General features: G+C 40.0%; 4 protein-coding genes and 1 long non-coding RNA gene across 6 annotated transcripts in view; 3 read left to right on the forward strand and 2 right to left on the reverse strand.

Moving 5' to 3' along the window:
* The window catches only part of tfr2 (transferrin receptor 2), a 20,845-nt gene extending 18,435 nt beyond the window's left edge, over positions 1-2,410 (forward strand). For both annotated transcript variants that reach the window (XM_079589482.1, XM_079589481.1), the window contains exon 18: positions 627-2,410. In XM_079589482.1, coding sequence (XP_079445608.1) covers positions 627-869 — 243 coding nt within the window. In that variant the 3' untranslated portion in view covers positions 870-2,410. The remainder of the gene's footprint in view (positions 1-626) is intronic.
* A 1,236-nt stretch (positions 2,411-3,646) lies between these two features.
* On the forward strand, positions 3,647-12,657 carry LOC306986358. The gene is made up of 4 exons (XR_013794962.1): positions 3,647-3,689; positions 4,376-4,513; positions 7,409-7,484; positions 12,522-12,657. It is a non-coding gene; the product is annotated as an uncharacterized lncRNA (long non-coding RNA).
* On the reverse strand, positions 4,507-6,622 carry LOC306985699 (uncharacterized protein; the record flags this gene model as incomplete). The annotated part of the gene is made up of 4 exons (XM_079588251.1): positions 4,507-5,136; positions 5,830-5,877; positions 6,368-6,432; positions 6,508-6,622. The coding sequence occupies 4 exons, from the start codon at positions 6,620-6,622 to the stop codon at positions 4,684-4,686; spliced, it is 681 nt and encodes a 226-aa protein (XP_079444377.1). The 3' UTR covers positions 4,507-4,683.
* LOC306986349 (C-type mannose receptor 2-like) overlaps positions 10,121-27,500 on the reverse strand; it is a 17,713-nt gene continuing 333 nt past the window's right edge. The window contains exons 1-5 of the mRNA XM_079589502.1: positions 27,402-27,500; positions 22,476-22,514; positions 17,755-18,144; positions 17,197-17,553; positions 10,121-12,845 (exon numbers count right to left, since the gene is read on the reverse strand). The exon at positions 27,402-27,500 is cut by the window's right edge and continues 333 nt beyond it. Coding sequence (XP_079445628.1) covers positions 12,490-12,845; positions 17,197-17,553; positions 17,755-18,144; positions 22,476-22,512 — 1,140 coding nt within the window. The 5' untranslated portion in view covers positions 22,513-22,514; positions 27,402-27,500 and the 3' untranslated portion in view covers positions 10,121-12,489. The remainder of the gene's footprint in view (positions 12,846-17,196; positions 17,554-17,754; positions 18,145-22,475; positions 22,515-27,401) is intronic.
* Positions 13,351-16,175, forward strand: LOC306986356 (uncharacterized protein). Its single transcript, XM_079589512.1, has 2 exons — positions 13,351-13,566; positions 14,310-16,175. The coding sequence occupies exon 2, from the start codon at positions 14,434-14,436 to the stop codon at positions 14,776-14,778; it is 345 nt and encodes a 114-aa protein (XP_079445638.1). The 5' UTR covers positions 13,351-13,566; positions 14,310-14,433; the 3' UTR covers positions 14,779-16,175.

The following is a 27,500-nucleotide window of genomic DNA, read 5'->3' on the forward strand; positions in this document are numbered from 1 at the left end:
AAAAATGTGTCCGATTTAAATGATAATTACAAAATATTATTATATTTTGATTATTAAAATAATGTCAGTCATTTTTAAAGCCCAACGAGAGGTAGTTTTCATTGTGAAACTTCCAAACATGTGGTATCTCTGAAAAGCCCTGAATCTGATGATGTATGATGTCAGAGAAATTTGATGAAATATAAAAAATAAAAAATGCTTTTCTTACTTAGCATTTTTGACTTGTTTCCAAATATCTAAAAATTCTTAAATCAAGATGCATTTACTAGATGAGTGAAATGCTATAAGATATTATGTCCTGTTTTCTGGGAGAATTAATCAAAATTAAGTGAGTTGATGCTTAAAACAAGCAAAATGATCTGCCAATGGGGTCAGAAAAATAATGTTGTTTCTGTTTGAATTAAGATTATTTTTCTGACCCGATTGGCAGATCATTTTGCTTGTTTTAAGCATCAACTCACTTAATTTTGATTAATTCTCCCAGAAAACAGGACATAATATCTTATAGCATTTCACTCATCTAGTAAATGCATCTTGATTTAAGAAATGTCTGATATTTGGACTGTAGATAAGAACACATTTATCCACGTTAGCTGCGGACTCAGAACACTGTTTTCTGCACACAGGTGGAATACTACTTCCTGTCGCAGTACGTTTCTGTGGTGGAGACGCCGTTCCGGCACGTGTTCCACGGGCGTGGCGATCACACTCTGAGCGCGCTGGCGGATCATCTCTCGCTCCTGCGCTCGGACCCCAAGATGTTCGACGAGGCCCGCTTCCGCCGCCAGCTAGCGCTCTTCACCTGGACGCTACAGGGCGCCGCTAACGCGCTTAGCGGAGACGTCTGGAACATAGACAACCCTCTCTAGAGCTCATGAGCGTTAGCGTTTATTTATCCAGCCGACCCAGAACAGTCACTCTAATCTCAGGGATATTCTACAGCGCTTAAAAGTGACATATTATGCCGTGCCTAATTTAGTATGCGCAGCTCTATGAATATGCAAATGAGCCCCGCCTCCACTCACTCACTCAGAGATCCACTGGTTGACGATCACACGTTGATCTGATTGGTCAAGGTAGTGTGTGACGTCAGAAACACCAGTGATTTCAAACCGTGTTTTTGAGACTGTCTTTGGTTCACTGCAGTTTTAAGCAGAAAATACTCAGCAATGCTGTCCACTTATGAACTTACACATGTGTGTGTTAAAGCAGATTAATAACTCCACATACACACATAAACTACAGTAAAAGCTGGATTTTCAACACACTTTAAGTTTATGGTAATTTTAACATATGTATGTACATTAGCTTACTCAAATATTTTAAGTTGAGAGCGATTAAAATGAGTACAAAATAAGAATCTGCTTACTTAAACTTTAAATATCTTAACTTAACTTGATGTAACTGATTACCTCAAACTTTTTTTGAGTTTTGCCAACTTATTTGGGTTTACAGCGTGTAGTAATACAAGTGGAGATATACGTTATGCGTTTTCTCCCTCTGAATGTACCAGGACACAAGAACTAATTTAGTTTAATATAAACTATACAGACCAGAATATAAACACAAAGCACTAAATTCCATGTTAAGCATTTCTTTCACTGGAAGAAAAGACATTAATGCCTCATTACGGTGATATTAAGACCAAATCCAATAAATAGCTTATTAATAAAACATGCAAAGTTTCACGTTTAACGTTTTAGAATATCCCAAATTTGATTGCATTGCTTCTGGTTCAGAGAGTATTTTCATACCTGCTCCACAACTGTGATTTACTAATATATTATTTTCGTCTCTTCTGGTGATCTTCTCCGTTATCTAAGCGACCACTGGATATCTCCTCGTAAATTACTTTGTTAATTAACAGTTATGATTGAGAAGAGATTATTTTTTTTATTACTGAGTGATAATGAGAGACTTATGAATGTGAGCGGTAATTATCGGGAGCAGTGACTCTCATAATTATGACAGTCATACTGTCGTCCAATCAAAAAGCAGCATCTGCTTTCAATTAACTCTTTGATGTCACATGACCCTGCCCTCAGGCTGTGACATCATTGGTGCAGTCACGCCATGTCCTCATTACCGTAATTGTGATATTCCAACTTGTAAAAAGCATTCATGTCCTCATAATTGCACTTCAGCTTGTATCACATGACCACTGTAACGCATTGGTAGTGTTGCTATAGGATCGGATAAATTACGACATGGAGTGAACACAGCATTTTACCTGTAGATCAGGTGCATCTCATGTTAAACTCTTCAGTCTGGATTGATGTGTTGAGCACCTGATCATCTGTCTGTCACCTACTTTATTGATCATTGATTAGATTCTGAAGGGATTTACAACATATGCTGTATGTTGTAAAAATGTATGTTTGCATTACAATAAAAACAATTTTTTTCTCTCTCTCAAATACCATTTTTATGAAAAAAATTCAAAAACATCTACAACATATTCAAAGGAATACATGGTTGTGCCACTATTGCTGTAATTAAAAAGCATATTTGCGGGGTTTTCCCAAAACAAACGGATCAAATACATCTCTGATGCCCCCAGAGTGTGTGTGTGTGTGTGTGTGTGTGTGTGTGTGTGTGTGTGTGTGTGTGTGTGTGTGTGTGTGTGTGTGTGTGTGTGTGTGTGTGTGTGAGTGAGTGTGTTTAGTTTTAGCTCAAAATACCCCACATTTTTTTTATATAGCATGTTAAAATTGTCACTTTTTGAGGGTGAGCAAATACGCCTAATTTTGTCTGTCCCTTTAAATGCAAATGAGCTGCTGTGACAAGAAGTGACACATGTAGAAGCAACAGGACGTCTCTGAATGGTTAGTTGATGAATTTCATAGACAGTATAAGAGATGCATTTATGTAGTTTATGTGTAGTTATCTTCTAGTCACTCACTGATTAGCATATTCTGTCGGGTTCAGGGGCGGGTTTATGTAAATATTGGGGTTGATGATGATGTGGAAATGTGTAGTCCTACCAGCCGTTTGTTGTGGCCTAGTCCTTAAAAAGCCATTTCTTTAAAAGCAAATATCTTCTTTTGTTTTGAACTTTGAGCGTTGTAACTTTTCAGATGTTGTTTGCTCAAACAGCAACATTAACTAAAGTTAGAAAAGTGGAATCATAATCAACCACCTCTTTAAAGTAGTCTCAATGTATTTTATAATAAACACAAAACCAGAGAGCAATCTGATGAAAGAGGCGCATGCGCAAACAACTTTGAGCAGCGGGAGTGCTCGTTCTGAGGTAAGACCAGGGTAAGGTATGTTTACTTCATAACAAATCAAATAACATTTTTATGTAGTCAAAACATGTCTAATTTAATTTTAAAATAGTGACGTGTTGAATAAAGAATTATGAAAATATGTTTTAACTCTAAATACGCGTAATTTGTCATGTATAACAGACACACAGCCGTTAAAACATTCAGGGTGGTAACGTTATCTACAACATCATCAAGGGTTATGATATGGATATAGCTGGTTTTACCTAAACGAACGGACCAAACTGCAACTCTGAAAGAAGTTTAGCTGTAAATTCCTAAAGTAATTTCAGCGTATTTTAGTCAGAATATAACGTTACACAAAACAAGGACAGTCTGATGAAACGTTTTATTTAAAAAAAGAAACCGTTTGAACGGGCGCGCATGCGCAAACGCCTCGAGCACGCAAGAGGAGTTTCTGAGGTAAGAAACATTTGCTTCACGCTTAAACAAGTACTTTTATAAAATCAAATAATGCCTAATTTGATTTTAAATTAACGTTTTGGATAAAGACCATTATTATGAAATAGCCGTTAAAATATCACTGTAGTGCCGTGTTTAATGTCTGACGGTCACAGGAGTGAAAACGAGGCTGAGGGAAAAGTTCAGTTTGTTCAACGCGGTAATTGTTGAGCTAAACTTTCATCAGACAAAATGTCTATAAAACAGTTTTGAAAGTTGTGAATTTTGAAAATTAAATGTGATATCAGACCATTGTAGCCTTACTGTGTGTGCCAATGTCCATAGCCTCGTTTTCATCCGCATAAATATGGATATGACACATTCCCTGACTATATAACGTTAGGCTAAGGTCTATTAAAACGTTATATGCGAAAAATAGATTACATTGAAAGTAATAAAAAACAGAATGACAAAGTGAATACTAAATTATAATTTCAGTTTATTCGTGGTAATCTACAGGTAATATCTTTTAAAATATCTTGTAAAATTGTAGTTTTACACTTGACATAGTTATTTCCACTTTAACGTGGTTCTTTTTTCTGATCTGATTCATCAGATTCATGAGGTGAGTATGAATTATTTCTTACAGTCTGTATTTACATGCGAGTTAAATATGAAATTGAAATAATTTTCTTCTGTGACTCCAGGATCAGCGATCATGATCTTCTTCACGGTGGCCGTGTCGTTCACGATGTCTTCCTGTGAGAGCTCCTACTTCAACCCATCATGATGTCATATCCTGTGGGAGAGACAAGAGGGATTCGATGTTGAGGTCGCAGCGCTATGTTAGTGTTATTGTAATATGGTTACAGTAATATTCCAGTTATTTTCAGCTGAATCAGCACAGACGTTCAGATGAAAATGAGCCAGAATATTCCTGTATGAAGTTATCACACGAGTGACTGACGTCTGTCGATGAAGTCTTCCCAGTCGCTGGTTCTTCATCTCCGCTGGTCTAGTCTTCACTGTCTTCATCCCCACCGTCACTTTCATCACTATCTCCTTCCTCACTGCCATATTCCTCCTCCTCTTCCTCATTTCCTCCTTTCTTTTGTTCTTCATCCTCTCCATCTCCCTCTTCCTCATCATCCTCCTTCGCTTTATTTTCCTCATTTTCTGTGCCTCCCTCCTCTTCTCCCTCTTCCTCATTTTCTTTCACTCCTTCTTCCCCCTCTCCATTTCCTCCTTCATCTTCTCCTTCCTCTTTATTTCCTTCTTCTTCCTCATCTCCATTTCCTCCTTCCTGTTTATTTCCCTCTTCCTCATCTCCGTTTCCTCCTTCCTCTTCTTCTTCATCCTCATTTCCTTCTTCCTCATCTTCGTCTCCTCCTTCCTCTTCCTCATTTCCTCCATCCTCTTCATCCTCTGCTTTCTTCTCCTCTTCGTCACTGTTTCCCTCGGAGTCGCTCTGAAAACCATCAGAAATTTTGCGATGATATCATTACAATTTAATTTAAAAAATCTAAATTTATGATTTATATTTTTTAATTGCATAGGCCTATAGAATTTCCATTTATTTAGATTACACAGTTTTAACACAAAGAAACTAATTAAACTTAACGTGATTCATATTTGTCAGTCATACATCAATGAAAGAAATTATGAAAAGCGCTATACAAATAAATGTGAATTGCATTGGTTTGATTGATTGAAATTTAAAAAGGCTTTTATTCAAATTTTTTCAAATCAGCAATTCAATTTATTCCGTTTAAAAAGTATAAACATGGTTCAAATATGACTCGCTTTGGAGCAAGCAATATTCAGTTTGTTAAAAATGTATTGGATTTATTGATGATGAATATATAAAGCTGGTTATTGTGTATTTAAAACACATTCAGTTTATTAATACTATTACAGGAATCTGACCTTTGTCATTTATATATGACTGACACATTTACATCACTTTAAGTTAATAGTTTGTTAAAACTGAAAAACAAATTTATATGCATTTTAAACACATCTTTTTTAATTTAGGCCTAAATATTTTCCTAGTGAAATGTTGACAGGTTTGCATGATGGCCAGTGTTTATATCACTAACTTAGAGTGAAAACGTGTGTGTGTGCGTGTGTGCGTGTGTGTGTGCGTGTGTGTGTTTCGTACCCCGTCGTCTTCTGAACTCTCGGATCGTGTTACTCTCCGTCGCTGCATCTAATTAATTTATATTATGAGAAAAATTGTTTATTTAGCAACACATCCTGATTTTCCCCTCAAATATTAATAATATAACAGTAAAGACGAATGTGGTCAATCTCACACAAAAATATCTGTCAACATATAAAATGTTTCACCAGTTTTATTAACCCTGAATTATCTTTACTGTGAGTGGAAAAAATAAATATCTATGTAAACGATCCAGATTTTTAGTGTAAAATAGTTTTGTTTTGTTTTTTCGTAAAAAAATGTATTTCATTTTTTTGCGTAACAATAATAAAAGGTATTTTTCACATTACAGTATTGAGAATTTGAAAAGGCAAATATGCTTAATTGTAATGAAAACAATGCTTAGTTTTAGGTTTTTCAGGTGAAATATAACCTGAGCATTTCTTGACAGTTTTTGTGAAGATTAAGTATTTCTGATATTAAACTTTAAATGGCAAATAATGTCCTGGAAGAAAGTAAAATGTGCTAAAACACTCACAGGCAGCGCGTGTCCGAAGACCAGAAGACACAACACCAGCAGAGCCGTCTTCATTCTTGAAGTCCCTGTGAACAATGAAAGCCATTAATGATGCGTCTTCAGTCTGAGTAAAAACAGTACATCGGGAGACTCAGTGTTACCTGTGATCGAGCTCGAGTCGAAGCGAGGAGTTACGGGAACACAGAAGATCGTGAGCTGAAGTTTCTCTACGCATCTCCTCAAACACACACGGCATTTAAACGAGCGTCCCGACATGCTGAACCAATCAGGAGAGAGCGGGGGCCGCCGGGCGAGACGCTGCGTGATTTAATGAAAATAACGGTGCCGCTATAAAGATCTATTTGTGTAGCGGTGAGCGTCACCACTGGCTTTGAAATGGGAGTGTGTGTGTGTGTGTGTCTTTGTACCTAGTTAAACATGTTTTGGGGAACTATGTGTACCCAGAACTGAGCTAAACCTGACGCACGCTTCTTTTGGGGATGGCTTTGTTTGTAAAAAATTCACTCACAAAAATACATGTTTTATATATTTACGGTAGGACATTTACTAAATATCTTCATGGAACATGATCTTAATATCCTCATGATTTTTGGCATAAAAGAAAAATGGATAATTTTGACCCATACAATGTATAGTTGCTATTGCCATGTGCGGCTCCAGACTGGGTTTGAGATCCAGGGTCACATGTGTCTTTCCGCAAACATTGAACATAATTTCTGATTGACGTAAACCTTCTAAACGAGAGGTTTTGCGCTCGTGCACGGCTGCACGCGAAGTCGGAGCTGAAGAAGAAGCCAGCGTCTATCAATGAACAAGAGAAACTGAACATGGCGGAGTCAATCCCCAAGAGGAGGAGGAGGGTTAGGGCGAGAGAATACCATCGGTTTATTCCAAGACACGTCTTCTTCTTCAGCTCCGACCTCGCGTGCAGCCGTGCACGAGCGCAGAACCTCACAACACACAGCTCCTGTCGGTGATTGGTTGGAACACTGTTTATTTATGTTTTGAGTGGTTGGTGAAACCGATTGTTTTTTTGTGCAGATCTCAGAGCGGCTGCCTACAGAGACGCGGCGTTCTGACGGCCTGCTTATGGGGCGGCAGCTAGCGGATCGTTCAGGTACGTTCACACTACAAGCGACACGTTACCATTCATTTCAATGGGAAGCGGGCGTTTTCCGGCGACACGCGCGATCGTGGCCGTTGGCGACCTGATGGGTCTGGCGACGCGACAAAGTTGAGATCTGTTTAACAACCAATAGGAGTGAAGTCAGAGGAGCGCGTGATCATCCGTCACTCTCTGACACAGTCCAGTTGAACGAGAAGCTAATATTAGCCGTCAGAAACTGTCCTATAAGTTGTGATATATCTCCGTGTGCATACAGTGGTGTTCACAGCACTGACTCAGAGCCGGACTGGTTTCGTGAACGCATATGGTCCGGTATTTGGACAAAGTCGCTTGTAGTGTGAACGTACCTTTAGGAAAGATTAGATGAATGTGATCATTTATGTTTGGGCCTGAAATCGCTGATACAACCTTTAAGTTCATAAAATTATATTTATTTCAATGCTTTACGGGCTTTAGCGTGATGTTTCATTGACAGAAGTGCTCAAACACGCATGTCTGTTACAAAATGGATGTTTGAGCCTCGTTTATTATAATTTTTTATTTCAAAATGTATTTAATTGAGGTGTGTGTATGTATATATATATATATATAACACACCTCAACCACCGTCACAGCCCTAATTACTAGTATTCTCCACTAGATGTCATCCTGTCCAGTATGTGTGTGTGTTTTTGTGTATGTGTGAGTGTCAGTGTGTGTGTGTGTGTGTGTGTGTGTGTGTGGAGTGAGTGAGTGTGTGTGTGTGTGTGTGTGAGAGAGTGAGTGTGTGTGAGTGTGTTTGAGAGAGTGAGTGTGAGTGTGTTTGAGAGAGTGAGAGTGTGTGTGTGTGTGTGTGTCCAGCCACAGATGGAGTTGGACACTCATACCCCTTTTCTTGTGTAATTTTAGCGTGTTTCAGGACACAGATATGAATTTGAATTATAAAGATGTTTAATATAGTCATTTTAATTTCCTCTGAATCAGACTTTATTGGGCAGCTTTATTTGAAAGTGAGATCTTCAGGAAGTGTGGGCGCTTCTGATCTCATGAAGAGTAGATATTTCTTCATCACGCTCACATTTCCAGACGTCGAGAACACGCGCCTCGTGAACTCTGACTGATGATGTTGACGTAATGTGGCGGGAGAACGCGCCACAGCACGCCACAGGAAACCGTAAAAATGTGCCGTGACCTTCATTTGGATCTGAAACACTTATTTGGATAAGAACAGTCGAGTTCTGCACGGACATGTGTTTGTTCAGGAAAAAAGACAAAAGAAAAAAAGATATGAAACTGAAGCCTGTGTTTTATCACCATAACTAAGTTGTTTTCAGGATTCTCAGCCCTAAATTCTCTTCACTTTGAGTAGAAAAAAAATGGAATATAAATATATGAAAATTATCCCGTCTACAGACAACGATTTTCACTGTATGTAATGAAAATAATGTCTCAATGCTACAAAAAAGTTCTTTAATGCAAAATATGATTTTTGCATGGGTAAAATTTGTGTTACAAAACAATTCTTACATTTTTAATGTGAGAAAGATAAAAAACAGTTACCTTTCTGTTCGGTCACGTTCGGCGTGACTCAGACTTACCGTACTGATTAATCGCGCTTAAGGAGCCTGTCATCTTCGAGTATTGATCAAACGAGTCAAGTCACTTTCATTTATACAGCGCTTTTAACAATATAGATTGTTTCAAAGCAGCTTTACAGTGATAATAGTAAATTAAAGTAACAGATTGTTCAGGCTTTACAGCAGCTCTAGACTAAAGCTATTGTCCAGATAAAGTTAGTTTTGATTGATTCACTTCCGTTGCAAAGATCATTAGTTATTAACTTAGGGGCCGCTAACACAAAACGCTTAAAGGGATGGTTCGGAGTAATTTCAACCTAGAGTCCTTTGCACCATGACCTCGAGCCCTTTTTTTAAATAACGAACGTTATTAAAGTTAGAGCTTTGTAAAGTTTTTAAAGTTAAAGCAACATCCAAATGTTGTATCTGGTAAATTACCCCACTAATAATGCCCGGAATGGTACCAAACTTCTACAGTAGTACAAATAGGTTATGTACTCATAAAACAGGGCATTGTAAAGTTTGTAAATACATCAGGAGTTTATTTAAATAACACTTGCCTGATGGCTTATGCTACCGCTAACCCGGACGTCGAGGTCACTTGTGTGATTTGGGAAGAGCCTGTAAAAGTCCTGGCAGAAAGCGACGCATAAGGATGTAGTGTAGCGACGCCCAGTTCCAGGAATGCACACATTTTTTGTTGATAGTACCAGTTTGCAGTAATTATTAGTTAACACCAAGTTGTCAACACTTCGGAAAAAATTATATATTTTTTTGGGATATACCAAAAAACGTTTTCAGCACCCACATATAAAACCCCCCAGCAAATTCCTCTGTTCCTGTGTCCCAAGAGGGCCAGACTGGCGGTGTGCGACCCTGCAAAGCCTTAGCACCTTCAGCCCCCTCTTGTATTGGCAGCCAGGTGTGGTTATAGGACCCGATTACGCCTTCCCACGCACCCCCTGCCGAACTGTAGAGACAGGTAAGTGTTGCACCGCACACTCGGACCCCTCCGGGCCTTCCACCTCGCTGCCCCACCCCGGGTACGCCTGTGGTGCCCCTGGTCCCCCCTGGCTCAGAAAGTGCTTCCCAGTCTGTCACGCTGGCTCCTCCATACCATCAGACTCGGCTACACAATTCAGTTCCTCCGGCACCCGCCCAGGTACAGCGGTGTTCACTTCACTTCGGTGTTGAGCGAACGTGCCCCTGTCTGACTGAATACGACTGTCTGACTGTGAGACTGAATCCTGTCTATAAAAACCCTTATTGGCCTCCATCAAGAGGGTAGGGGACCTGCACACATTTTCGGTCAACGAATCGTGCCTGAATTTCGTGCCGGCTAACTCTTACGTCATCCTGGATGGGGTTCTCTTACGGAACCCCGGCCTGGATACGTGCCCAAGGTTTCTACCACTCCCTTTCAGGACCAGGTGGTGACCCTGCAAGCGCTGCCCCCGGAGGAGACAGACCCAGCCCTGGCTTTTCTCTTTCTTGCTCCAGTTGAGTTCCCCGTTTACCGAAACCTGTTGAGTTCCTCCACAACCCTTCCTCCACAAGGCCTAGCACCTAGTATGCATTGCTGTGCTAGACTGGGTCCCATATGATCTCTACAGCGATCCCATATTCTTCCACGGTACGGCTCCCTGCGGCGAGCCCGTGTCTTTCCCTTGGCATAGCCGTCTCTGGTTATCCAAGTCTGCCAGAGCTCATCTCTGCCTCAATAATGATGGGGGATCAGAAGGCTTTCGCTAGGCACTGGAAGGTGGCAGCACTAGGTTTCTATGTTACTTGGGATACCAATCAGTATGGTACGTCTGACTCGAATGTGACCGAACTGAAAGGGAACGTCTTGGTTACGTATGTAACCCTCGTTCCCTGAAGGAGGGAACGGAGACGTGAGTCCCGTCGCCACTATTGCTGGACCACCGCTGACCCTGAGCTCCGCTCGGCTCCTTGGCAAAAAACAAATGGTGCGTGCATCTGCTTTCGTGTTTATACCCGCGCTGCGGGGCGGAGCGAGAGATGCGAATCTCACACACCAATGTGCATTGGCTCGTTTTATCAATACTCAAAGATGCGTGATCCCAATGAGTACGGTACGTCCGACTCGCGTCTCCATTCCCTCCTTCAGGGAACAAGGGTTGCATACATAACCGAGATGATCAGATTCACACGAGATGACAGTCAGACAAAATACAGCAATATCAAAGAATTTCTTCGAAAGCTTTATTTTCTCAGAAAGGAATCAACAATCCACTTTAGAAATCCACTGACATTCAGAAATATATTTACATATACAGATGTTTATTGGGGTAATTATATATCATAAATGGGTAGTTAATGCAGGATATTGTAAATAAATATAAAGGAAGTACAGCTGTCTTAGAAAGTATTCAGACATTTTTGGACACTTAAAAATGCCTAAATTTCATTCAAAACAAGTGGCATCTGGGCTCAAGTGATGCTCGAGCAAAACTAACACTTTTCCGAGTCACTGTGAATCATATTATCATAATCTTTTAGTGGATCTTTGAAGTCAGTTTTCCTCAAGTTCACACGTTGCATCAATTTTTCTAACCAGAAAGTGTCCACAATGTTTTGTCTGTTGTTTCATATTACAAACTTTTCATTTTGTGAAATGTTTTGAGTGTGTTTGTGCTGCATTTCTTTAAAATTAATGCCACTTGTTTTGGTATTTGTATATATAATTCAAAAACATAATTTTGGCACCATTGCAAATATTTGGTCCTTTAAAGAGGTCATGACAGATTCAAACAAACAAAAAAATATTTTAGTAGGCAAGGCAATTACTTGAGGTTCACTTATAGTAATTATTTCAACGCTCTGTCTGAAATTATCAGTTTTTAAGGCGCGGCTCCTATAAGGCTTGTCACATTATTATGATTGGCTAACGTCACTGCATAGGAAACATATTAACACACACTTGCCATTGAAAACAATTATCCAAATAATCCATAAGCATTCTAAAATCATTTACTAAAGTCAATCAATATAAAAACAGGCCATTTTTGGAGCTTGATTAAACAAACGCAGGATGTTTTATTGGTACAAAGACCTCTTATATAAAGAGGCAAATTTGATTTCTTTAATTTTAATTTCTTTATTTGTCATTTTTTTTTTATCACATTTTAACCTTCCATAATGATGAAGAAAGTTTGATTGCAAGTAAAGTCAGTGTGCATGTATTATATATTATTATAATGATAAAACTTGCAAAACATATCAAGTCTACAAAAGTTAATGTAAGTGTTAAGGACAAAATACTATGTTCTAAATTCATATATATATAAACAATAATAAGTAAATGTTTGTATCCATCACCACATTAATTGATCTCAGAAAAGTGAAGGTTAAATAGACTTTAAATTAGGTTAATTTGACTCCAAAGGGCATGATTGAATCTTCATAAACCGTTACTCTCACTTGGTGCAGATGAAGTTGTTTGTCTCAGTTTCAGGAAGGCTGATCCAGAGCTGGTTGCTGGTCTGAATGGCTCCGGATCTCACTGTCGTAAAGCAGTTCTCCTCCCTGGTGCCGTTACCCGGATCCCAGTGCTCATAGCACAGGGTCTGACCGTTGACCCAGAACCAGAGGTCGAGCACGCAGGAGTGACGGAGACCCAGCCACACGTGAGCGCTGGAGGCCATCGAGGTCACGTTCGCCACCCGAAGCTGGATCTCCTGCGAGTCCACCGACACCAGGTCCATCTCTTTATCTCTGCAGTATTTCAGAGCTCCTGTCCACGTCAGATTCTCTTTGACCAGAACCAGTTTATCTGGAGCACAAACAGATCAAGAAACAACAACGGTTACACAATTCTGCCTATTAACTATTCACTATGACTTTTGCTTCAATAAACTCCTAATTACTATTTTTTAATAGTTAGTAAGGTAGTTTTTAAGTTTAGGAATTGTGTGGATTAAGAGATGTAGAATATGATCATGCAGAATAATGCATTAATACCGTATATACCCGAATATAATGCTGCGTTCACACCGGACGCGAATAGCGCGTCAAATTCGCGCCTGCTGCGTCTAGTTTGACGCTTAAATCACTTTATGTCCATTCGCGCGTCAAGAGCGAAATTAACGCGCGTAAAAACAAATTTGAGGCGAAATTTACGCGCGTCCGAGGCGAAAGTTTAAAAAGTTTTGAAACCCGTCGACGGCCATCTTTTTACAAGATGTGTGATCTTGATAGATCATTTATCGAGAGAGTCAACGCTCTGTACTTGCTCTGGAGAGCAGAACAGCGGCGTAGGGGTCATCGTCACCGTATTTGGATCCACCAGACCCTTCGGAGGCGGACCCAGTTTGGCGAGTGTACCATTTGCTCCAGGAGCTGCGCCTGGATGACGGCCGCTTTCAGCGGTACTTCCGCCTGTCTCGCACACAGTTTGATGACCTGCTGTCCCGCATCGGAGCGAGGATCACCCTCCAGGACACCAACTACAGGCGATCTATCCCAGCTGCGGAGCGCCTGTCCATCTGTCTTCGGTTAGTAAATGTAACGTTATATGATACTTTAAATACAGTATATTCAATATGCTAACATATGCTATGCTATCAATGCTCTTTAAAAACTGTGGTAGGCTAGCAGCTACGGATACCACTGTTGGTGCTCTTTCTAGTGATACTCAGTTAACTATAACCTAACGTTAGACATAACCTAGAAATTAAAATATTATCTTGGCAGACGTAATACTGTCATGTTTTTCTGTACAGTGATCTTTCTAGTGATAGCCTACTGAGTTAACTGCTATAACCTAGACATTCAAATATTCTCTTGGCAGACGTGATACTGTCATTGTGACATCCTAAAATATGTCAATTTGTGGTTCTGGGTGAAATCATTTATTTTCTTAAATTTGCAATGTGGAAAAAAACCCATTGAATAGACCGTTGCTGGAGATTATGTGCGACACATACACGTTTGCTTCTGTCTCTTCAATTTTCCCTGTTTTCACAGGACTTTCTAATCTGTAAACAAGGCTTTCTGCACGGGGCCTGCAACATCATGTTGTTCTGTATAAACACAGTGATCTTTCTAGTGATACTGAGTTAACTGCTATAACCTAGACATTAACCTAGAAATTAAATATCTCTATCTGTAAGCAATAGTGCTTGATTATTGCCATTTTAATATACCATAAAGCATTTAATAGTATACTTGTTGATTGTATAGTTGAATATGTAACTACAAGTGTACTTGTAATAATATTTATAACAATGTTTTCTAGGTTTCTTGCCACTGGGGACTCATTCAGGACGATAGCGTCCAGCTACAGGGTTGGTGTCTCCACAGTGTGCCAGATCGTTGCCCAGGTAGTGACTGCCATCTGGGACTGCCTTGTGGAGGGCTACATGGCTGTGCCCACCACCGATGACTGGAGGTCCATCGCAGAGGGGTTTCAGGAGCGGTGGAACTTCCTTCTGTGCATTGGAGCGGTGGATGGGAAGCATGTGGTGCTGAAGGCACCCCCCAACTCAGGGTCCCAGTTCCACAACTACAAGGGAACGTTCTCCATCGTTCTACTTGCAGTTGTGGATGCGAAGTATCGCTTCCGGGTGATCGATGTTGGGGGGTACGGCAGGACCAGTGACGGTGGGATTCTGTCAAACTCCGCCTTTGGACAGGCTCTCCGGGCTGGCACACTTCATCTGCGTCCTGACCTTCTTCTACCTGGTGCTGAAGACAGAGGACCCTAGCCCCATGTCTTCGTGGCTGATGAGGCGTTCCCGCTGCGGAGGAACCTCATGCGGCCCTTCCCTGGACGCACGCTTCCTCCAGAGAGGCGTGTCTTCAATTACCGCCTCTCCAGAGCCAGGCTGGTGGTGGAGAACGCCTTTGGCATCCTCTCCTCACAATGGAGGATGTACCGCCGCCTCATCGAGGTCCACCCTGAAGTTGCGGAGAAGTGTGTGAAGGCGACGTGTGTTCTCCACAACTTCATGAGGTATTCGGAAGGGAGAGAGGCACCTGCTGTGAGGGGCGCAGGGCATGCTGGAGAGGAGCCACTGCCAGGTCTGGGTCGGGTTGCAGCCAACAACTCCATCAGAGAGGCACTCCAGGTGAGGGAGGTTTTCATGGAACACTTCTCGCCGGAGGGAGCAGTACCATGGCAGCCGACGGAGTAGCATTTGAAGTCCTCCTCATGAAGTCCTCCTTCCCCACAACGGCTCTTTTAAGAGCCACCCACAAACCTATATAGATCATGTCTTTCTAAAAACAGTTTTCCTCCATTATACTATTTAGTATTTTTTTTCTCCAGGTTGTCAGGTCCACAACATGCACATGTATTAAGTTTAAACTCTGAGTCACTAACCTTTTCAAAATTACAGGTTTTCCATGTTTGTATACAAGTTTTTTTTTATATATAAATAAATGGAGCCAGCCTCCAAAAGTAATTAACCTTTTTTTGTTGTTGTTGTTGTTGGTTGTCTACATTTGTTGTGGCAAAAATGTCTTTTTAAACATCATCACTGCGGAAGAGACACTCTGAATCAAATGAGATTTTATAAAATGATTTATTCTTTCAAGAAGTTCCCCGTCAGCCGTCACCACACAGAAGTTACACTGTGAAGTGAGTGAGACCCAGAAGTTGCTCTTCCTAGTAGTTTTCCACAGACCAAGGACTCATTACTGCTAGCTTCAATTTATCACTAGTTGACCCTTAAGCCCCCACCCAAACTAGATGACCTCTGACCTCTGCCCAGCCGTTCTCAGTGTCTCGCTCCTTCACTTCAGGTGTATAAACATACATTCATTTCATAAACAGAATCTTCTTTCACTACAAGTGAGAGACACACATGTGACATTCTTTGAATCATCTATATTTTACTAAAGAGCAATGAATATCATAAAATTGCCATCACACATTACAATGATGTTTCATATAATCTATATTTAGATATGGAATAAATAGCATTAAATACAAAATGAATACGTCTCGTATATTAAAAAATCAAGTTATGTGATAAAAGATTAGCTTTGTTGTGCATAGAACCACACCAGGCATTTAAACAGACAAGCACGGAAATCAAAATGGATGAAAGTAAATTATAACGGAACTTATTATGGGGGACTTAAATTATAACTGCTTACAAAGAGGCCGAGATACATGTTTGCTGCATACCGCGTCCTGTGTGAAAGGCCCATGACGCGCCAGACGCTCAATTTGCGCCATTCGCGCAAACTTGACGCGCTATTCGAGTCCAGTGTGAACACAGCATTAACGCGCCAGACGCTCAATTCGCTCGTCTACCGCGCCGCACTCTACGCCTCATTCTCGCCGCAGGAATTTTTACGCGCGTAACGCGTCTTTGCATTGACTTAACTTTGAAATCGTTCGCGCCTGACGCGCTATTCGCGTCCGATGTGAACGCAGCATTAGACAAGGTTTAATATGCATGCTAATAAGCAGCTAGTTAATAGTGAGAATTGGACCCCAAACTAAAGTGTTACCACAAAAACATTAAACACTTATTTAAACGACAATCCTCCTAAATTTTTTTTATTCTGTCATCATTTACTCACACTCGTGTCGTTCCAAACCCATAAGACTTTCCTTACTCTTCGAAATGCAATTTGAAATATTTTTATGAAACCTGAGATATTTCTGTAGCCTCTTACGTACATCTGCTCAATTTTCATTTTCCTTCAGTACCACGTCTGGGATTGTGGTATAATTTAGTTTTTTCTCCGGTCAATTTTTTACCGGTCCAATCTGCAAAGTGCAAACAGAGGGAGTGTCTGAGAACGATGACGTTGAGGTTGTGCGCTAGTTTGAGTCGTCATACGTCACGACCAAACGTTAGCGATTGGTTATGGCAGATCCAGAGTGACTCTGGGCAGATCCAATAGTCGATTCATATGGATTTGTTTTTCAACGCAGTTTTAGATCTGGAAGTTTTGGTTACCTGGACTTTCAGTGGAGGAACAGATACCTCTCAGGTTTCATTAAAAAAAAATTTGGTCATTTGGTTTGAAATGAAATGAGCGTGAGTAAATTAAATGAATTAAAATTTTTGGGTGAACTAACCACTATAACTAATAACCAAGTCAGGATCATGTGATTGGTATTTGCATTTGTTCAGATGATTGTGTGTGTAAGAGCGTCTACTTACTGTCATCATAACACACAAAGGGAAAACGATCTCTACAAGGATCATCCACCCATTGTCCTTGGTAGTTTTTGATATCAATCGCGGTGCAGATATCATCTCTGTTCTTTTTGATATTGGGTTCACCAGTGTGCCAGTGTGTGAATGTGGAGGTGCTGTTATCTGACCAAACCCAGAGTCGGTACAGACCGATCCAGAAAGCATCAGGTGAAATTGAGTTGTATTGTATGAAGTTCTGAGTCTCATTATTCTCACTCTCATTCCTCACACTGGCCAGATCTGTGTGATTCTGTCTACAATAACTCTGAGCTTCAGTCCAAGTTTTTTCCATATTTACAGGGGTGAATGTTTTATTGCTGGCTTTAAAAGAGAAAGACATTTGTCTATATTGTGAAATATTAGAGAAATTAAATGCATAAAAAAGGACAAAAAGACAAATTCAGTAATGCAATTGTGGTTCATCATTCAAAACTAAGTGGTTTTATTATTATTGTGCATGAAAACACTCAATATGGTCTTTTAGCACATATATGTGTGTTGTGATCTTACAGCTGAACTCACCATTATAGCAGAGGAATTTCTCTTTCGAACTACAGGGTGCATTATGCCATTGTCCATCAAACTTCTTCATAAAAACACAGTCTCCATCTCCTTGTGGTTGTTGTGGATCTGTTTCCCAGTTCCTGTACTGAGACTCGTTTGCTGTGTAGAACGTGGGGTCGTTCAGAGACCATATCCATGTGTTCGTGTTCCTCAGCCCAATCCAGACATGGTCAGCTTCAGGGTTCACTCTCTTTATGACCCGCTCTGTGTCGTTCTGATCTTGTGTGTCGGTGATTGTGGCCAGATCTGTGTATTTCTCTCTGCAGTGTTTCTGAGCTTCGGTCCAACTCTTTCCCTGATTCACAAAGTGATACTGACGCAGAGCGCCTGCAGACACACTGACCACGGCTGAGGAGAGACACATTCACACAGATCTCAAACACACATCTCACCTTCTGATCGATGACACACATTATTTTTAGCATTACGGCCCAATATTTGCACCTATAATTGATTCCTGGGATTCCCCTGCAGTTTTTTTCTAACCTTATTAAATGTATACTTCGTCTTTTATGTCAAATTCTTGAATTTAAATGTATAAATTTGTAATAAATTATTAAAATATTTTAATAATACGTTTAATTAGAATAATTGGGCTGTTACCAATCAAATAAAATCATATCATCACAATCCATATCTTCGCACTGCAGAAGCTGCATCTGAAGTGGCCTTTAGATTTATTCACAGACTTTAATGAAACTAAGAAGCGAATGAATACATTTACACTGCAGTTACAGACGGATTGCCCGACGAAACGTGTCGTCGTCGTAGGAGAGGAATGTGGACAAACGTTGACACAACATGTTTTGCTCATCCTAAAATTTCGGACCCACAGCTCCTCGTTAAAGCCCATATTTAAACACGATATGCTCCCGCCAGTCCTGAGATCTCTCACACACAATAACTGAAGCGCATGCGCAGGCTGCAATGCCACTTTTCGTCCTATATTTCGCGTTCGTCCATCTGTGCAATATAATTTATTTTATTTTTTATTCATATAATTTTTTACCACTGGCTCGAAGAACACAGGTAAATCAAATATCATTGCAATCATGTTTATTGTCTTCAAAACATCTGTTACAGCGATCTCTGTTAGCTTTGTTTATGTCAGTGACGTCCTGGAATGTCACATGGTTATGGTTCTTCTTCATGTGCACCATATATAGAAAATACTGTGCAAATGGCGCCCTCAGGCTGCTGTATGGATTGAAAACACAGTACATCAGAGTATCCTGTGCGCATATGATTACATCGACGCATTTGGATATAAATTCAATAAATATTATTCCTGTCTATAGAAATATGATGTAAACCTATTAGAATCTATCAATATTTCTCCAAATCTGCACATGTTTGAGCCAAAAGCCCTGAGGAACTTTGTTTTGTCAAGCGCTGTCATGACGACAGCACGGGAGTTTTTTTCTGAATGGAAGCGGCTGATGCTCATAATTCATATTAAAGGTATCGACTCATTTTTTCATTACATAAATCCTGACACAAATTAAGACATAACTGTCACTATAAGTTTCTCAGAATACAATAGTGGTCAAATACTGAAACGTGAGACTTATATCTTTTTAATGATGTATAGTTTGTCAAGGTAATAACATTAAATCTGATAGTAACTTTGAACTATAAAAAAAAAAAAAACGCTTCAGTGCGTCCTCGCTCTGGCTGAACGTTAACAGGTTTTAATTACGGTTATAACCTATGTGTCATGGATTAATAAATAATGAATAAAAATGGCGGATTGCTCTAAGTGTTGGGCCGGGAGTCGATGTTCGGTATTGGCCGATAAAAGCTTAAAATGACCATCATCGGCATCGGCCGATATGAATATTTCTGCCGATGAGCCTTGCCGATAGGGTGGCGTGTTTCCTATGCGCACGTGACGACCGTGAACGTAGCATGAGCGCCGTAAACTTCCAACATGTGGAGGGATTTCGAGCATGGGCGTCGGTTTGGTTTGAAATGTGCTGGGGACAGAGATGCATTCGGAAGAGCATTTTCAGAAGTGCTGGGTACAATGGCGCAATAATTGTTTTTTTCTCTTTCGCGCAGGTCATGTTTTGAAAGACGATGTCCTGTAGCTTACTAATGTAAGCTCTCCAAGCTACTATGGTCTCCACAGAACATAAAATATTCATTTTATTTTATTTTTAGTGTTCACATTTATGAGGAAAAAACAATGTTACGGACGTGTCAGTTCTCGGTTATGGATGTGACCGCTCTGAAATCATCTCTAAAAGACTGCAAAAACTTCCTCAGAGACCTCAATCAGAAAGCACAAAGCCTTTCTTTAAAGTGAATTTCGTTTTGTATTAATTGTATCTTAATTTTAATCAATGTTTCATAAACCAGTTGCCTGAATTGAATAAATAAGTATATCACGACACATAGGCGCATGAACTGGAGCTCGTCTCATAAATGAACCGAAACTCAGCATAGCCTACTTGCCTTACAGACCTGAGAAATATATCTATTATCTACAGAGCGCTTTAAATCATACTTTTAAATAGAACAACGACGCTGCGCTGCGATACCTCGAGTTGTCATAGACGCTGTGCTGCGCTTCTTGCAGAGATGCTCACAAGTCTCTGAGCTAGAGTCCAAGTCAAGTCTCTGAGCTAGAGTCCCAGTCAAGTCTCAAGTCTCAGAGCTAGAGTCCAAGTCAAGTCTCAAGTCTCTGAGCTAGAGTCCCAGTCAAGTCTCTGAGCTAGAGTCCAAGTCAAGTCTCAAGTCTCTGAGCTAGAGTCCAAGTCAAGTCTCTGAGCTAGAGTCCCAGTCAAGTCTCTGAGCTAGAGTCCAAGTCAAGTCTCATGTCTCTGAGCTAGAGTCCCAGTCAAGTCTCTGAGCTAGAGTCCAAGTCAAGTCTCAAGTCTTTGAGCTAGAGTCCAAGTCAAGTCTCTGAGCTAGAGTCCCAGTCAAGTCTCAAGTCTTTAAACTAGAGTCCAAGTCAAGTCTCAAGTCTTTGAGCTAGAGTCCAAGTCAAGTCTTTGAGCTAGAGTCCAAGTCAAGTCTCAAGTCTCTGAGCTAGAGTCCAAGTCAAGTCTCAAGTCCTTAAACTAGAGTCCAAGTCAAGTCTCACGTCTCTGAGCTAGAGTCCAAGTCAAGTCTCAAGTCTTTGAGCTAGAGTCCAAGTCAAGTCTCAAGTCTTTGAGCTAGAGTCCAAGTCAAGTCTCAAGTCTTTGAGCTAGAGTCCAAGTCAAGTCTCAAGTCTCTGAGCTAGAGTCCAAGTCGAGTCCAAGTCAAGTCTCAAGTCTCTTTTGGTTATATAAGTGTTGCATCACGTAGCCTACAGCGACCCATCCAGGCTGCTTAGAACACTGCATAGCTATAAGGATCAATGCATGTAATATGGAGTGTTGGGAGTAACGCGTTACAAAAGTAATGCATTACAATAACATATTACTTTTTACTGTAGCGCAGTAGTGTAAGGGTCTGATATATTTGTAGCGATTTATTATTTACAGGAGTTTCGGCCTCTGTGCTCGCGGTGGCCAGTGGAAAAGCGGCTAATGGGTGATGATGGCATGAAGAAGACATACATTCGAGAGATGGACGTATGCGCATTAGGCTACTCTATTTCGTCTGTGTTTTCTTTCTAAGCAGTTAGGCTATGTTTAGATGGTGTTTTTCATCATGTTTTCATCACGTTTTTAATGCGGTGGTGACGCGTTCGGCGGCGGCGCTGCCGTTGAAGCACATAAAAGCTGTCAAAGAACCAGCAAAAGCAGTGATTATGAATATGTCAAATATAGCAAGGAGACATTTTAATTGTTTATTAATAAAGATGAAGTTGATAATGCTGACTCGCGATCCTTCGCAGTAGTGAATGCGCCAGAGAGAAATACGCTACGGATTACATAAGCATAGAGCAGTCTGTTTTCTTTCGTTTTGAATTGTTCTGTTTAAAAGTAGACATTTCAATATAGATATATTTTCAGGTCTGTGAAGTAGACTAGCCTACCTTATACGCTGAGTTTCGGTTAATTTATGAGACGCGCTCCAGTTCATGCGCCTCTGTGCCGTGATTATATTATCTGCTATATTTACTTCTTATTTATTAAATCCAGGCAATTGGTTGATGAAACATTAATTAAAATTAAGATACAATTAATACAAAACAAAATTCACTTTAAAGAAAGGCTTTGTGCTTTCTGTTTGAGGTGAAAGTTTTAAAGCAGTATTTTAGTGAAGTTTTTAAACCTCAAAAAACTCTAAAACCCCTAAAATATAGGCATATCGAATATCGGCCAAAATACATTATCGTGCATCCCTAGTCGATGTCCTTATTTGTCAGTTCCGCTATAAATACTGTGACGTTATTGTTCAAAAAACGTAATAGAGAATAGAAAAATCGGAACAGGTTGCAAAATATGACCAAAACAGAATATAAAGATATCAACGAAGCACCTGAAGAGACTAATTTCAACTTTTCTGTACTTCTAAACACTCCAAATATACAACAAAATGCATTTAAGGGCTAAAAAAGTGGATTTAGCATGATATGTCCCCTTTAAGTAAAGTTGTGCGACTGATCTCCTCAATAACACATGACTTGAGGAATCATTGGTGTCTGAAGCACAAACTGTCTCACTCACCTTGAACACTTCCAGCACAGCACTAACACTACGAGCTCTAGAACTAGTGAAGCTCTGCATTACACACTCACTCACCTGTGAGCAGAAGAGACGTCAGTGTGATTCGCTCCATTCCTGAGGGAAACACACAAAACAGTCGCAATAAACAAGCTTCATTTGCTTTGAAATGCAACAGCTTAAGTTTGTACAGAACTTCAGAGCATGTCATTACTATTTTATCATTGCTTATTAGCTTCCGCATCAATTATAAATACACACTTCGCTCCTAAAGCTGACGTGTGTCAGTTCAGTGTTAAAATACAGTTTTATGCTCCACATTTCCACACTTTAAACCCTTCAGAATTTATTTTATTTATAAGTTTTTTGTATAGGGACAATACAGAAAAACATGATCCCAGTCAAAGCTGGAAAATATGTATTGCACATAGAGAGTATAGCGAAAGCTAATTTGCATCTCAGGTTCCTAGAAAGGCTTTTCTAGACAAAACATAAAATAAAAAATAAATTAAAATGTTTTACATTACATTACACTTTTACATACTATAAGACATTGAGATCTGGAATTGCAGTGCTGTTCTACAGTGTATTACTGTAAAAAATGTAATTTACTTGTATTTTTTATTTTCTCTCTAATTTTTTTATTTATTTAACCAGGTAGGCACATAGAGGACTCATTCTCATTAAAAACGGCGACCTGGCCAAGATAAAGCGTCATAGTGCAGACAACAATAAGTTACACATAAAAGACAAGACAATGTAGTACAGGTTACAAACAGTTGTTCAGTCGAAGCACATCATGCAAAAATAAATCAAAATACAATAACTAGATTTTGAATAACTAGAAGTTTTTTGGAGTTTGTTCCAATCATTGGCGGCAGAAAACTGAAAAGAAAAACGGCCGAAGGAAGTGCGGGCATTGGTAGTGGTTAATGAGATGAACCTACCTGAGCGTAGATTGCGAGAGGGAGAAGCTACCAAAATTAAGTAGGTAGGGCCTTTGCCTAAAATAATTTTGTATATGAAGTAGAACCAGTGTCTTTGACGTCGGATGTGAAGGGAAGGCCAACCAATGAGTGTGTAGAGATTACAATGGTGAGTGCTAAATGGGGCGTTGGTGGCAAAGCGTATAGCACAGTGGTATAGTACATCCAACTTTCTAAGTAGAGTGTTAGAAGCAGATCTATAGACCATGTCACCAAAGTCTAAGATGGGAAGGATAGTCATATTCACAAGAGCATGTCTAGCAGGGAGGGTGAAAGAAGCTCTGTTACGAAAAAGAAAACTGATCCTGGATTTGATTTTAGACTGGAGTTTGTTAATATGGGTATGGAAAGAGAGAGAAGAGTCTAACCAAATACCTAGGTATTTATAAGTGTCAACAATCTCCAAAACAAAACCGTCCAAAGTAGAAATTTGATTTGTGTATGAAGGTGCAGAGAGAGATCGATTGAAAATCATGCATTTGGTTTTACTAGGGTTTAAAAGTAGTTGAAGACCGCGGAATGAATTTTGTATGCTATTGAAACTTGCTTGAAGGTTGTTTAGTACAGTGTTCATAGATGGGCCGAAGGTGTAGAGAATAGTATCATCTGCATATAGATGTATCAAAGAGTCACCTGCGGCCAGGGCCATGTCGTTAATGTAGGCGGAAAAGAGTATGGGGCCCAGAATTGAGCCTTGTGGCACCCCCGTAGAGACAGCCAGTGGGCTAGATAGCAAGCCCTCAGATTTGACACACTGGAATCTATCTAAGAAGTAATTAGTGAACCAGGCAAGGCAGTGATTTGAAAGACCCAGACTCTTTAACCTACCAATAAGAATGGTATGATTGACGGAGTCAAAAGCTTTGGCCAGGTCTATAAAAACTGCTGCACAGTAATGTTTGCGGTCGATAGCAGATATGATGTCATTTATGACTTTGAGTGTGGCTGAGGTGCACCCTCGACCAGCTCGGAAGCCCGATTGCATATCGGATAGGCTATAGTTAGATTCAAAATAGTTAGTGATCTGTTTGTTTACCAGGTGTTCAAAAACCTTAGAAAGACAGGGTAGAATAGAAATTGGTCTGTAGCAATTGGGGTCTAAATTGTCTCCCCCTTTGAAAATAGGGATTACAGCAGCAACTTTCCAGTCTTTCGGGATATAAGAAGTGTCGAGAGAGATTAAAAATGGCAGTTATGGGTGTAGCAATAACAGGAGCAGCCAATTTTTAAAATAAGGGGTCTAAATTGTCCAGTCCAGCTGATTTGGATGGAACCAGATTTTGTAATTCCTTCAAAACATCGACTATCTGGATGTGGGCAAAAGAAAAGAGTGGCAGACTGACTGGGGGAACTATGGGCTGTGGTGGGTTTATAGCTGTGACAGGAGGTGCCAGATGGAAAGCGTGTCCAGCTCTTACAAAGTGTTTGTTAAAGTTCTCTGTAATGTCGGACTTTTTAGTGGTGACAGTGTTTTCAAATCTTAAAGCGGTGGGCAGCTGGGCAGAAGTGTTGTTACCTTCCATAGACTTTATTGTGTCCCAGAATTTTTGATTGTTTGTACCACAGGAAGATAATTTTTGTTTGAAAAACTAGATTTAGCGTTTCTAACTGCCTGTGTGTACTGGGTTCTTGCTTCCTTAAATAATTGCATGTCATGGGGATGTTTCGACGCTAATGCGGCACGCCACAAGGTGTTTTTGTGTTGGCTTAGGTTTGCTAGGTCTGGAGTATACCAAGGACTGTATCTAAGCTTAGTTCTAAATGTTTTGAGTGGTGCATGTTTGTTTAAGCAGGCAAGAAAGGCGTTTTTAAAAAAAGAACCAGGCATCCTCCACAGTAGGGATAAGTTCAGTGTTCTTCCAGGACACTTGAGCTAAATCAAATAAAAAAGCTTGCTCACTAAAATGATTTAGGGAGCGTTTGAATAAGATAAGGGGAGGACTTTTAATGGCTAATCCATTGTGCATGCATGCAATAAGGCAATGGTCACTAATGTCCTGACTAAAAACAGCGGGCGAGAATTTAGTGGGTAGATTAGTTAGGGCGATATCAATGAGAGTGCCTTTGTCTGCCGATTTCAGGTTGTATCTAGTGGGTTCATTGATTATCTGCATAAGGTTTAGGGCATCGAGCTTAGATAATAAATTGTTTGTAGGGGTTAAGCATGTCGTAATTCAAATCACCTAACAGTAGAAACTCTGAGGATAGATGAGGAGCAATTAATTCGCAGATGGAATCAAGCGCACATCTAGGAGCGGAGGGGGTCTGTAACAGACTGCTACGGTGAAAGATTTATTGTTAGAAACACACATTTTTAACATTAGAAGTTCAATTTTTTTTTGGAATGGACATGGATAAAATGACAGTGCATTGTAAATGCTTCCTACAGTATAGCATAACTCCGCCTCCTTTCGATGACCTATCTTGCCAGTAGATATTATAATTAGGGATAGATACATCTGAGTCTTTGATGGTGTTTCTAAGCCAAGACTCTGAGACGGCTAGTATATCAGGATTGGCTGCGTGTACAAGGGTTTGAACGGTTTAAAAGCATTCACATTAATAAGAGCGGGATCATACAACGCTAGTCAATTGACCGTTCGCAAAACCCCGCCCTCGAACGGTTCTCGTCCAATCCTAGCTCAGCAACTGTAACTAAGGAGAAGGACCTCCGTCAAACATTCCGATTCCAGCAAGATAGTGCAACGATGCGCCTGTGGCAGTGAGGTCTGCACGGGCTTAAAACTTGCTGTATTTTATGATTGCTTGCCACTATTATTAAAAAATAGGCTACATGTACAAACACCGTTTCACTGCGGCACTGCGGCCCCTCATCAGTCAGCAAACAAGAGGAAAAAAAGAGAAAAAGCACGGACTTACTAATTACGAAACTTTGATGTGGTTGAGGTACACAGTCACAAATTCCTCTGGCACTCAAACATTAAACTTCACAACAAAGTTCGCGCAGTTGCACAACTATTTACACAAATATATCCTTCTCAGTAGGCCGAGTTATGAATGAAGAGAACCGCATCGAGAGTTAATGTTTCAGCGCGTCCTCTGATTGCAGTGCTGTGACTGAAATAGCGCGCGCGGGAGCACATGCGCAAAACAGTTTTGTAAAATGATATATGATCAAATAAAAATGATTGGTATAGAATTTTACAAAACTGTTTTGTGCATGTGCTCCCGTGCGCTATTCTGTCTATACTTTCTGTCGTGCCCTGGAGGATATGTCTGCTGCATTACTCCAAAACCAATCACTGAATGTGTGGAGCTCAACCCAGCCATGGCTATGGTTCTCAATTGTTTGACGGGCGTAGTAACAATAACTAAGGGGCGTGGCTTTTGCGAACGGTCAATTGCGTTAAATATTTTTAACGCTTTAAACTTTTTTTTTTTTTTTTTTTTGCGGTGCCGCGGTGGGCAAGTGATGAAACCGGTGTTGTGACTGAACACCGGTAACACCGATAAAAAATTGATTGCTCATAAAAAATTTTTTTTTTTTTTTTTTTTTTTACTAAAAATCAATTTCCAACTTGAATACTTAGGTAAAAACTAGACTAACGTGAGTTACTAAAATTGATAACAGGAAAAATACATGACCCAATTTAATGAAACTCAACACTGCACAGCATTGGTATACGTTGTAGAATAAAAAGTCAGACATACAGAAATACAGTGAAGTCCAATGCTAAATAGGCCTGATGGCTGTGAATGATGAAAGGACAAGCCAAAGGACAAGCTAGCTAATACACTCTTAAAGAACCTTTCCTTCGTCAGTTCTTAAAAGATTTTACAATTTTTAAAACATTTAAATTTAAAACAAAGAACTTTTGTGCAATGGAAGAGATTATATGGATGTTAAAGCTTCTTCATGGAACCATCAATGTCAGTAAAGAACCTTTATTAATATTAGTCGAAACTAAATAATACAACCAAGCATAGTTTAATACAAAACACACTAAATCAAAAATAATTATCAGTGTAAAGTTAAAACGGTCTTAAACTCTCTTACCCGTGGAGGTTGTGATGTCTGTGTGTGTGTGTGTGTTTCTCTGTGAGCACACACTGATATCATGATCATCTCTCCTTCTGCTCCTCCCAGCTTTACTCC

The sequence above is a fragment of the Phoxinus phoxinus genome (genome assembly GCF_949152265.1).
Source record: "Phoxinus phoxinus genome assembly, chromosome: 18".
NCBI classification, from domain to species: Eukaryota; Metazoa; Chordata; class Actinopteri; order Cypriniformes; family Leuciscidae; genus Phoxinus; species Phoxinus phoxinus.

Coding starts and splice junctions, on each gene's coding strand:
- LOC306986356 (XM_079589512.1), top strand. CDS start 14,434: ATGGCTGTGCCCACCACCGATGACTGGAGGTCCATCGCAGAGGGGTTT.